Source organism: Diabrotica virgifera, chromosome 9, assembly GCF_917563875.1.
Source record: "Diabrotica virgifera virgifera chromosome 9, PGI_DIABVI_V3a".
Taxonomy (NCBI): Eukaryota; Metazoa; Arthropoda; class Insecta; order Coleoptera; family Chrysomelidae; genus Diabrotica; species Diabrotica virgifera.
Genome location: NC_065451.1, coordinates 18,571,182 through 18,584,588, shown reverse-complemented (window position 1 = coordinate 18,584,588; position 13,407 = coordinate 18,571,182). Strand labels below are relative to the sequence as shown.

The 13,407-nt window shown below is 32.9% G+C and overlaps 1 protein-coding gene across 9 annotated transcripts in view; it reads right to left on the bottom strand.

Annotated features, from left to right (window-relative positions):
• Window positions 1-13,407, bottom strand: part of LOC114328495 (glutamate-gated chloride channel) — a 713,764-nt gene that overhangs the window by 49,073 nt on the left and 651,284 nt on the right. For 5 of the 9 annotated variants that reach the window (XM_028277355.2, XM_028277357.2, XM_028277354.2 and 2 more), the window contains exon 11: window positions 3,293-3,352. The exons of the other annotated variants lie outside the window; for them this stretch is intronic. In XM_028277355.2, coding sequence (XP_028133156.1) covers window positions 3,293-3,352 — 60 coding nt within the window. The remainder of the gene's footprint in view (window positions 1-3,292; window positions 3,353-13,407) is intronic. 9 annotated transcript variants of the gene reach the window in all.

Sequence of the window (13,407 nt, the reverse complement as noted above, 5' to 3'; positions counted from 1 at the left end):
AAACCCCAGCTTTCAAATTCTTCTTTAAGCTTTTTTACCATGAAGAAAATGTCGTCTTTGTCCTGCTAAAATGATCTGATCGTCGGCAAACAAACGGCTATGGTTATCACTATGTTTTTAGTGTTTCATCTATATAAAGTTTAAATGGTATTGGTGACGAACATCATGCTTGCCGGGGTCCTTTACCAACTTTATACGGTTCTGGGTAATTTTGTCTGATTTTCATTTACATTCATTGTCTTTGTAACGTAATTTTACGGCATTTATATACCGTAAAATCACACTATCTAGTGTTATCTACTCCTATAATTTTCTACTGGTTCGTGGCTACTATCCTAAGGGCCGGTTGTTCGAACGCTAATCAAGAAGTTGATTATAATCAATCATTTATTGTAATAAATTTTCTTGATGATAATCAAATCACGACATGAATAATACATGTAAAACACTAATCAGTTACTGATTGTAGGTAAAACAGTAATTAAAATATAGCCGCAGCTCTTAAATTATTAAAAATTGCTTATTATTATTATTGATTTGTAAGTAAAAACAAGAAATTAACATCAGAAAGAGTTTAATTATGTTTTATTCTAAATTAAAACCAAAATAATAAAATAAATCAGTCAACATAACCTCAAAATGCGACATATGTCAGAAGTACGCTTAATCAAATATAATTGTAATTAAATATTTGATAATGATCAGTTTTGATTAGCGTTCGAACAACCGGCCCTAAGTCTTTCGGAGATACAGTAATACAATATGCAATTTAGCGTTGCTGTTGTTTTTTGTATGAGCTGTTTTATAAAAAATATTCGGCACCTATATGAGCGTCCGAGACGAAAACCTCTATTCTTCTTAATCCATACAGCCTAGCTACAGAAAGTGTGACGCATTTTCCCCTATAATCATGAGGGGTAGAACTTTTTTCTTTTTATTTTTATGTATGGAGGTTAAGTAGACCATTTTCTATTCCATCGGTATTTTTCCATCAAATAAGCTTTTTCTTCTTCAAGTTTCATCTTTTGGAACTGAAAGTGTGGACTCTTATTGTAGACCTAAAAAGAAGAACTTAACGGTAGGAATGTAATATATTAGAAGCGCAAGAATCAAGAATAGAAAGGAAAGAAAGATACAGTGGCAAATTGAATAGAAAAACAGACCTTGGGATGATTAGAATGATAGTCCGTAAGAATATTTTATTGTGGACCACCAGAAAGAACAAAACGAGGTAGACTATGCAGATCATAAAATGAAGATATGAGAAGAGTAATAATTAATGACAGAAATCTATGAGAAAATAATGCCTTGAATAGAAAGCGTGGCGAAGGATATTGACAATGCGGCAAGTGGTTGTTAATGGCTAAAGGTAGAATGTATTGCGCTATATCCGTAATATATGGATGCCTCAGAAGTCAAACGGTGTAAGTCACATTCTCCCTAAAAATGACTTATGAGATATAAATAACACTTATTATTATATATAATAATATTATTCAACGGCGGATCCAGCAACCTTGCAAGGTGGGGGCAATGAAATAAAAAATTTCTCGTCACTGGCGTACGCAGGATTCTTTTTCGGGATGGGCTGTTATTTTCTTCTTCTTCATGTAAGTACCATATCCTTTCAGAGAGGTGGTTACCGTCATAGCTATCTTAATTTTATTCATTGCCACCCTAATCAACCATGAAGTTCTTCTTCGTCCTGGACTGCCTTTTCCTGCTATTTTGTAGCAACCTATATTTGGGACCCCTCATTACGTGTCCGAAATACTCCAGCTTCCTCTTCTTGATGCTTTCTATTTTTTTTTATAATCGCAGTAGTCTTGCTGACACGTTCTAGTATTGTGGAGTTTTGAATCTTCTCGTCCCAAGGAACTCTTAAAATTCTTCTATAGCCCCACATCTCGAGAGCCTCAAGGCGATTTAGATCGACTTTATTCACAGTCCAAGACTCGACACCATAGAGTAAGACCGAGAAACGTAGGTCTTTAATGCCAATTTTAGGTCTCTGTTACAAGACACTTTGGATATCCTTCTCAAAGTGGCTCTTATTCGGTCTCTTTGTTTTAGAATTACAATTTTAGAAAATAAGATAGTTTTTGTCCTTCAAAGTTTATTAAAAGTAACGAAAATGAATAATTTTCCTACGGCGTGATGTTGTACGCAGCCTACTGCGTCTATAGGAGACCACTGTCTTACTTTATTACAGTCGACAATACAAACCTTTCTAGAAAACAAATTACCATAGCATAGCAGCAGCAATTACTATTTTTATCTGGACTCTGGCATTGAATTGAATAGATGGTAATAAACAGATTTATTGTGGGAATTTTTCATGTGTTATGTTCCAAAGACTTTTAATAATTTTCGATTCCAAGGAATTCTGCCATATTTAGGTATGTTTCTGTTATTCAGTTATCAAAAGAACACAAAACTCACTATTTTTTCAACCGTAACCTCTTTCTTAAAAAAAGTATAAGTAGACACCAGGCGAGGTCTCAAGGAGGGGGCAATTGACTCCATTGACCCCCCTTGGACCCGCGCCTGATATTATTATTTCCTTTTTTGTATTTATGAATATTTTTCCCATATTATTATGATAAATAAAGACAGTTTGTTTGTTTTAAATAACTAATTATATTTCTGCAACTATTGTCAGAAACATGTTAGTATCTCATTTTAAAAACTTATTGACTTAAACCGATTGGCTTCTGAGGCATCAATATATTAACTCTTGTTAGAGGCAAGATGTTATGACACCAACAGGGCTATTTTGACTTTGTTGACTGCTGCCCTAAAAAGTTCTCGTAGTGGTCAAGTTATTTGGTTGTTTCTGGTGATTAATGTCTGTTGATGGTGTAGTGTTAGAAGAAAATACTGAAAAATGCAGTACTGAATGCAATACTGAAAGATAGAACAAAAACTGAAGCAGGTGAAACAAGATCTGAAGGAAAAATATTTAAAACTTAGTAGAAAAAAACACAGTTCTTGGGAATTTAAAGATGGAATTACTACAAATAAAATGATAACTTTGATGAAATTTATGACTTCGGATATAAACCAGATTCTAAGATTTACCCATCGGCATCTATAGATATTATAGATACCCATATGACTTACCTTAGAAGTGCTCTGCTGGGGTATAGAGTAGGTATAGAGTTTTTACCGATACCCCAAATAAAGTATTATAGCATTTTAAGGTTAAGTCACAACTTTAAGGGTTAAAATAAAAAGTTAGCATTAAAACCACAAAAAAAACCAAACTAGAGCTTTCTACATCTAAGGTTACCTCACTAGTTACCCCAGTCAAATGGCGAAGGGCTAACATGATGGCCGCCAAGTTAAATGTCTACAAGGAGAAAAAGAAAATAACGTTATCATTTTTTTTATATGGCCCACAAAAAAAGATGTTTTATTATATTTATAGATAGTATGTACTAGGAAAGAGGACAGTTTTTATGAATTTGTCATATGTTTATTTCGTTTTTTTGAAATACATCAAGTCTCTTATGACGGTAAATATTTTCAAGATTTTGCATTGCGATTTTACATTTTTTTAATATGAAGTGAAATATTTGCTTACAATTTACAATTTTATCTGAATAAATGGATGAAATACTCTTGGTGTTGGGTGAACTACAACTGGGCAATAATTTAATAGTTTTGGCCTTGTTTTGTCACTGGAGATAGTAACTTGATTCACTATTAATAATTACAATAAATACAATGTTTATAAAAATAGATGGATTTAATACCGCTGTGAAGATTGGGCAGCTTAATCCCTGTAGTAAAGAAGAAGACTGTTGACAACTTGACTACATCAAACAAATATACCAAATTAACCTAAAATCACAATAAAGATGTGCTAAAAATATACAAACCAAGATACGTTGAGAGCTACGAGGAACAATTTACAATGTATAATTTTTGTAAATCATGATTTGGGATTTAGAATGATTTAACGTCAACGATTCAAGGCACTTGAATGTTACGAGTGCTCCTCGTAACATTCAGGTGTCTTGGTTTATTTATTTCTAGTGCATCTTGATTGTGATTTTAGTATAATGTTCTTTAGGTCAATGGTTACAATAATATATTTTTTATTAAAATTAAATGACGGGTAAATATTACAGGGAGAATTAGTATACTGCTCTGAAAGGCGTTTCGAAGCCGTCATATAGCTTTTTATAGGTATTTTTAAGAATACTTTTAAATAGGGACAGAGAAAAAAATCGAACTCACCTTTTTCGTTGTGAAATTAATTTGTAACTAATATATTGATTTGTTGAAGTAGAATTCCAATGTGAAAAAGAGTAAAAAAGTTGTTCGTTTATGGTTTTAAGTAAAATCAAAGTATGAAATAATACAAGGAGGGCAAATCTGAAAAACGCTGAAGGGAAAATGTATAGAGATATCAGTAAAAGAGGGTTGTAGTAGAATATTTGTGAGGAACTGAATATTTGGTGACGTGTAAAGAGACATTTTAGATTATTTTAATTTTTAAACGTAGTCCTAATAATAATAGTAATTATAATAATTATTAATTTAATGATAAACAAAATTAATAATTTACCTCAATTTATTGAAAATTCACAGAGTATTCAATCTTTTATATTAACAAAAAAATGTTTACTTCGTTATTTCGAAGTGTCCTGTCATGTATTCGAGATATGTAAATTTGTTGATTATTAAACACTGTTTTATCGTTGTACGGGTCTTTTTTCCACATATTTGACATAAGCAGTCTTATCACCATTTTTTTTTGTTTCTTTTATCAAACAATTTTTTTTAATTGTATCATTTCTCCTTCTATGTGTGCGCCTCTGTCTATCTGTCTTTCTGTGCGGTAAGAAATAATCTTTAAAACGCGACACATAGATTCCTTTTGCTCCCTGTTTCTCTCTCCCTTTCTACTTCTCTCCGTTTCTCTCTATACGTGTAGCTTCACAACTCTTCGTAGATGCGCACAATTATTTACCTCTATTTATTTCGGTCTAGTTAATTTTTCCAAACTTATATTCTAATGGCATTAAATCTTTTGAAACTTTATCCCTCCATCTGATCTAGGCGAAGATAATGGTATTTTGATTAGCCACTAGATTTTATTGGCATGTCCGTTCGATAAGCTGTTCACTAAGCAGCTATGCTAATATCTCTTAATTGCTTACAGTTGATTTCCAATTCTGCATTGGTTCTAATTTTATATTGTTCTATTAAGGGGAAAGGCGCAAAATGTCGCCTGTCAAAAGGTTCAGTGTATTTCAAATGTATTCATTTTTTTCGAATCCTGAGAAAACTAATAATTCTTTTTAAAAAATTTAAACGCAGAATGAAAGATTACATTATTATCGAGGACCAAAAGTCCCCGAAAACTTATATAACTTTTGTTTTAATAAGCTAGAGGAGTGAAAAAGAAGAGAAAATTAAGTGCTGATTTTTAATTTCTAATATCTCATTCAAAAAAAAACTTTTTGTTTACTCTAAGGGACTTCGGCCCTCGGTAATAATGAAATCATTCATTCTGCGTTTAAATTTTTCAAAAATGTTTATTAGTTTTCTCAGCATTCGAAAATAATAAATACATTCAAAACAAATTGAACATTTTGACAGGTTATATTTCGCGCCTATACCCTTAACTGTAAATCCATATAGTGTTAAACCAAAAGGACAATCTTGTATTTAATATGTATGTATATGTCTTTAATAATTTTAATGAATTTCAAAAAAATAAAAAGAATTTTAAGAAAAACAAAAATTATTTTTTTTACTTACTGCTTGATTTCTTACCAATGACAATACTGTTGTGTACTTGGAGTGTGTAGTTAGTGTTTGTGTGAGTTTTTGTAGACGAATCCCCGATGCAATTTCCAGAAATTTAGGATCAAAAACGCCGACATAATGTCACTAAGTACTACAAATATCACTGTAATTCTAGCAAAAAATAAGTTCTTACAAGCCATAGGTATTTCTTAGTCAATAATTGAAAAAACGTCATATAAAGATATGGTTTGATGTTTCTAAAAAATTATTAAAAAATAACGTCAAAACTATTGATCGGGTCAGGTTAGTCAGTTATTGATCAAAAAGAACAACTCTGCATCAGATATTTATAATATCTACTTATATTAAATTTCATATTTCAACAGGTTTGAAATATTTTCATTTCCAAAACACTGCGGAAGATTATTCCCAATACCAATTTTGTTTTTACTGGTAGTTTTTTTAGCTTGATTTATTCTGTTTCTGCGTTTTATTGCTCTTAATAATCGACGTCAAGAGCGACTAGAGATGAAGTGAAGAAATAGAGACCCCCTTTAAAGACGTTTCTCTTGAAAAAGACCCAGGTTTCGACAGCATCCACCCAGAATTCATAATCAATTGCGGGAAATTGGATACAAAAATCCAGCTAGCACAATTCTGCACAAATATCATTTAGACTGGCTGGTAAAATCCCACTGGAGTTTAGAAATTCAAAAGTTATATGAAGCAACACTAAAACCATGTAAATCAGCTGGCCATCTAAAAAGCTATCGACCAATTGCTCTATTGTCTAGAGCGAGGACATTAAGAACTACTAGAAATACTAACTTTGAACACAATACACCCAATCGATCAAGCAGATTTTAGCCAAATCCAGGTCGCCTCGATCAGCTCTATCTCTCTGTACTACATGGAAAGCGCTTTTCTAAGAAAAATAAAGAATCTCGCTGCTTTCACAGATTTGTCTGCAGATTTCCAGACAGTATGTCGAGAAGGAATGATTTATAAACTCTTATGCACTATTACTTGCAAATCCACCGCAAAATTAATAGAAAATATGCTCACCGATAGAGTATTTCAGGTACCTAATTATGGAATCAAATTAAGTACCTCCAGAAAACTTAAAAAGTTTTAGAGAAGGAACCTTAAATACAGTTGCCGAAAAGCTAAAAACCGGAAATAACATCATTCAGAAGCTCTGCGACACAACATGGGGAGCATTGGTATCCACACTCAGGTCATTGGGCTTAGCTGAGTAATGCGACGCAACAGGATCAAAAGTGTTAACGTTCAATATATTGACGGCCAGGTAAATAATATCGAGAACCATCGCTAGAATAATCAAATCTACAACAACCCATTGGTTACCAGCGCTGAGCGAAATTCACCACCACACCTTTGCCGACTCGATCTTCTGACCAAAGAATATAAAAAGATTCTAAATAACATGACGTTGCCGATATAGAAGATGCAACCAAAAGCCGACTACGCTCCAGATAATCTTGCTAGATTGAGGGCCGGTTGTTCGAACGCTAATCAACAATGATCACTATCAAATATTTAATTACTGTCACAACTGTCAATGTCAACTTTCATTGGTTTGCTGAAAACATAATTAATTATAATTATGAAATTAGTTAATCAATTAACATAACAATTATTAACATAATTGATTAACTAATTTCATAATTGTAATCAATAATTATGTTTTCAGCAACTAAATCAAAGTTGACATTGACAGTTGTGACAGTAATTAAATATTTGATAATGATCATTTTTGATTAGCGTTCGAACAACCGGCCCTGATTTGTTAGTATTAACATTTAATAAAAGTCACAGCATGATTGACAAAGGGCCGGTTGTTCGAACGCTGATCAAAAATGATCATTATCAACTATTTAATTACAATTACATTTGATTAAGCGTATTTCTGATAGATGTCACATTTTGAGGTTATGTTGACATTTTTTACTGATTTATTTTATTATTTTGGTTTTAATCTAAAATAAACCATAATTAAACTCTTTCTGATTTTAATTTCTTGTTTTTACTTACAAATCAATAATAATAATAAGCAATTTTTAATAATTTAACAGCTGCGGCTATATTTTAATTACTGCTTTACCTACAATCAATGAATGGTTAGTGTTTAACATGTATTTTTGATGTCTCGATTGATTCCTATCAAGAAAATTGATTACAATAAACTGATTGATTATAATTAACTTCTTGATTAGCGTTCGAACAATGATCATTATTAAATATTTAATTACTGTCACCAAAACTGTCAATGTCAACTTTGTTTGCGTTGCTGAAAACATAATTAATTACAATTATGAGATTTATTATTAATTATGTTAATAATTATTGTTATATTAATTGATTATAGTCTCAGAATTGTAATTAATTATGTTTTAACAATTGACATTGACAGTAATTAATTATTTGATAATGATCATTGTTGATTAGCGTTCGAACAACCGGCCCTAAGGGCCGGTTGTTCGAACGCTAATCAACAATGATCATTATCAAATAATTAATTACTGTCAATGTCAACTTTGTTTGGGTTGTTAAAAAGTCTGTGGAGTCTATAATCAATTAATATAACAATAATTATTAAAATAATTAATAATAAATCTCATAATTGTAATTAATTATGTTTTCAGCAACCCAAACAAAGTTGACATTGACAGTTTTGGTGACAGTAATTAAATATTTGATAATGATCATTGTTGATTAGCGTTCGAACAACCGGCCCTTAGTTTATCAAATCCAGCTCTTTTGTTGCATCAAAGTCGGTTCTTGTTCTGTGTGTCTTGTGTTCTTCCTTTTATTCTTAATATTTATTAAGCAAACTATCAGAAATTTTTGACGCTAAATAATTGTCTAAATTGTAAATATTCGAAGAAGAAAACCAATGTTTCTAAAGTTTTCTTTTGACTGTAATTAAAATAGTTTTTGATTAATTGGTTACTTACCATATTTTAACAAAAATTAATAAAATTTGCTTTGTGTATTTACATTATTGTATTTACAGTGCATTAAATTTATAAGTATAAAAATTAACCTAACATAGGTATGCTATTTATATTTTCCCTGTTTGATTTCACATATTTATTTTGCACATAAAATTATTAATTCAACATATTTGCTATTTAAATTTTAATATATATTTTTATTCATCTTTATATAATTTTTCTTCAAATGGTATCTCCGGTACTGACGTTGGCAATCACAATGAATATTCTGATTTTAAAACATCTCTTGTATAATAAATGGCCGATGGGCATTATAACAACAATTGAAAACGTTTATCAAAACAATAAGATAAAAGTCAGAATAGATGGACAACTTACGGATCTCATAGATACAGGTAATTGGATAGAATTTTCGACAATATTAAACATGTGTTTTTTGGTTTTTCATTTGGAAGTATATTTCTCGAGATACTAGACCGTCCCCATTTTGTGCGTGTTTAGTTAGATTACTTTTTTTATGAGAAATTTAAATCTTCAACAAAAAAAGGAAAGCCCCAGGACCCGATGGAATAACAATTGAACTCCTAAAATACGGAGGAGAAACGTTAATCGAAAACATAGATATTCTCTTTCAAGAAATAATATGTAGCCAGCGTGTACCAGACCAGTGGAGGAGAAGTAGTATAGCAAGAGTATAACAATATCAATACATAAGAGAGGAAACAGCAAAGACCCAACCAACTACCGTACCATCACCTTTCTGAGCATAACCCTTAAACTTTTAACAAAAATACTTGCCAAGAAAATAAATGAAGAATACACAATTAGTGAGGAACAAAAAGGTTTTCGGAAAAATATGTCCACAATAGACGCCATATTCATAGCCAGGCAAATTCCTGAGAAAGCACTGGAATATAATAAACCTGCATTTATGTGCTTTATAGATCTGGCTAAAGCCTTCGGTTGTGTAAGATTAAAACATGTGCTAACATTGCTAAAGGAGAAAAATCAGCCCAACAAGATGATAAGGATAATAAAAGACATTAATATGAAGAACAAACCCAGAATAAAAGTCGAGAATTAACTAACATCGGAAGTAGAAATCAAATCGGGAATCAGACAAGGGGATAGCTTGAGCCCATTGCCTTTTAAATTAGTCATCATCATCATCATCATTTGGCTCTACAACTCTGTGTGAGTCTTAGCCGTGTTTACTATTTCCCTCCATTGTTGTCGGTCCTGAGCAGCTATTTCCCATTGCTGTACTCCCATACTGGCTACTGCGTCCTTCCATTTTTCTTGGGCGACCAACTGACCTTTTTCTATCGGGCCTTTCCCAGAATGTGGCGTTCAGAAGTCTTTCGTCACTTGATCTTAGCACGTGACCCGCCCATCGTACCTATTCTGTTTTAAATAAGTAATGGACAAAATCGTAGAAAACATTGAAAGTACAGGAAAAGGACATAAGATGGCAGAAAGACAAATAAAAATCCTCTGTTATGCTGACGACGTAATCTTACATATCCGATAACGAAGATAATCTACAGCGAATGGCAAATACTTTTAATACAGTAGCGAATAACTACAGCATGAAAATATCAACAGCTAAGACCAAATCCCTGGTAGTGTCAAGGGAACCCATAAGATGCAAAATAGTAATTAACAACGAACTAATTGAACAGGTCTGGAGATTCGGATATCTGGGAGTCAAAATATGTAGTTATGGAGATGTTAAAGAGAACGTCCAAAAGCAAGCAAATAAAGCCAATTACGTGTCTGGATGTCTGAGGGATGTCATCTGAAGAAATAAAGATATAAGGCTGACAGGGAAAGTACGCATATAGAAATCATGTGTAAGACCGATCATGACATACGCAATAGAAACAAGATGTGATACAGCAGAAAGCAAGAGGATACTGAGAACATCAGAAATGAGAACGTTGAGGTCAGTAACTGGGAGAACACCGAGAGACAGAATACCGAACGACAGAATAAGAGATCTCTGTAACATACAAGACATAGTACAATGGGAAAGGCAGAGAAAACGAGAGTGGAATCAGCATGTGACGAGAATAGACAGCGAAATAATAGCGCGTATAGCCAGAGATTCAAGGCCAACAGGCAAGAGACCAATAGGAAGTCCCCTTAAAAGGTGGCGAGATAGCTGGCAGTCAACATCACAACTACGAATACAAGATCAAAATCGGTTAAGAACAGGCCAAGAGGCCTAAAATAATAATAAGAAGAAGAATAAAATGGGGTGGGGTTAGAGATGGTGTTTAATGTCATTCGATAGATTTTTGAAAAACTATTTGAAACGTGTTTTTCAGTTTTTCGATTGATATAAATTTCGCTTCATTTGTCACTCCCGGTATATTGTATTCTTATACATACCAATCAATCTTTTACTGCATTAAACAAAGGGTGAAAAACATCTTCAATCTAGTGTAAAACCTCACTAAGATTTGTTTCGTAAGTGCTTTTTGGTAAGGGTTACCTTCTTATCGGTGAGTAAAAAGGAAAAGGTAATAATATGTTTTTATGGCTCTGAGTCACGTGACGATCTTCGTGAAAGGCTCAAGCAAAGCTAGATCGATAGGAAAATTTAACAGTTTTAAATTTAAAAAATTCCAGCTTATAGTTTTACGTGTAGAAACCAAAATAGTGTATAGTCTGGGTCAGGAGAAAATAAGAAAGCTGGAAACTTCGATTGCTGCCAAATATACAGACGCTATAAAAGAAGCATGTAAAAAATTTAACAAATGCTAAAAAAACAAATCAAAGACATAAAAGAAATCTGTTTTTTTACATAACAGCAATAGTTGTACAAAAAAGCAACTGCAGGTATAATAACATCCTTAATTTAATTTTTTTAAACGCTTTCGTTTTTGAAAACAAACGATTTAATTTTGAAACAAGAAGAATAAGTTGAGGAATGTGTCGCATTTCCTTGTCTACACCATTTAAAGATATCGTTTATATGTAATTCTGTTCATCCGGTTTAGTCCAGAAAGCCACTGCGCATCCGCTAGGAAAAATATTCTAATTCGGATTTTTTGCACTTCTTCTTCTTCAAATGCAAATCCACTAATGGATGTTGGCGATCACATTTTCCATTAACTCTCTGTTTCTTGCAATGTGGATCAGTGCTTGTATGTCGGTAATCCCTGTCCATTGCCTTATGTTTCGAAGCCAGGACATTTTCTTGCGTCCTATTCCTCTCTTGCCTTCAATTTTACCCTGGATTATAAGTTGAAGGAACTGGTATTTTTCCTTAGTCTCAGTGTAAGGTCGAACTCTGAGCAGCTCAGTACCTTCCTGAATTTTACGAAAGCTTGTCGAGCTTGCTCAATGCGACATTTTACTTCCCTGTCCGATGCCCAGTCTTCAAAAAGCCACGTTCCTAGGTATTTGAATTTGCTCACTCTCTCAATGGACTTAGTATTCAGTGTTATGGTGGAGTTTTCAAATGCATCCAAGTTTCTGGAGATGATCATGAATTTGGTCTTTTTGGTATTAATCTCTAATCCCATTCGCTTACTGTATTCTCCGATTATAGTGACAAGTTGTTGAATATCTGCTATGTTGTCGCAAATTAAGACAGCATCATCAGCATATCGTATGTTGTTGATTAATACTCCATTCACTTTGATTCCCATCTCTGCATCTTCCAAAGACTCTTGAAATATGGCTTCCGAATAAATGTTAAATAAAAGAGGGGAAAGCACACATCCCTGCCGAACACCCCTTCTTATATGTACGGATTTGGATATAGAATTGTCTATTTTTAATTGTGCTGCCTGATACCAGTACAAGTTTTCAATGCATCTTATGTCTTTTTGGTCTATATCAAGATTCTTGAGGATCTGCATTAACTTGTGATGTTGGACACGATCAAACGCTTTCTCTTAGTCTAGAAAGCACAGGAATACGTCCTTCCTCTGATCGTAACAATTTTGGACCAACACCTGTGTTGCTACTATTGCTTCTCTTGTTCCCAAACCTTGCCTAAACCCCAACTGAGAATCACTGATGTCCCATTCACATTTTTTGCACAATCTTACTCAAAAAGGACTCCTTTTAACAAATTTGCATGTTGCCAGGACCAAAAGGTGGTCAAAAATTTTTTAAACGTTTTTTTTTGTTTTTTTTCCTAAAATAATTTTTGCATGGAAAAAAGTTTTTTTTTAGGTTTTTTGGATCGTTCCAAACAGAAAAGGTCTTTAGTGACTTTTCTCTAAAAATGATAGGTTTTGACATATAAGCTATTAAAAATTGAAAAATTGCGAAATCTGCCATTTTTAACCCTCAAAAACTATGTGAAAAACTGAAAATTTGAATGTTGCCAAGGTAGGTAGATATTCTTTAAACATCGATTGATGAAATCCCGAAGAGTTTTTTGCAATACAATTTTCAAAACTCCTTTGTTTTTTAATTGCTAATCAAGCGTGCGCGACACTATTTTCCACCGACAGTATGGTGCAAATGAAAGGAATAAATTCGTTATTTCGTAAACCGGCGACTTTAAGGAAAAATCCCGAAACAGGTCGATTTTTATTTTTAAGTTATGATATTGTGGCATATATGGTATACTAGTTACGTCGTCCGTCTGGGCGTGATGAAGTAATCGATAATTTTTTTAAATGAGAATAGGGGTCGTGTGGTA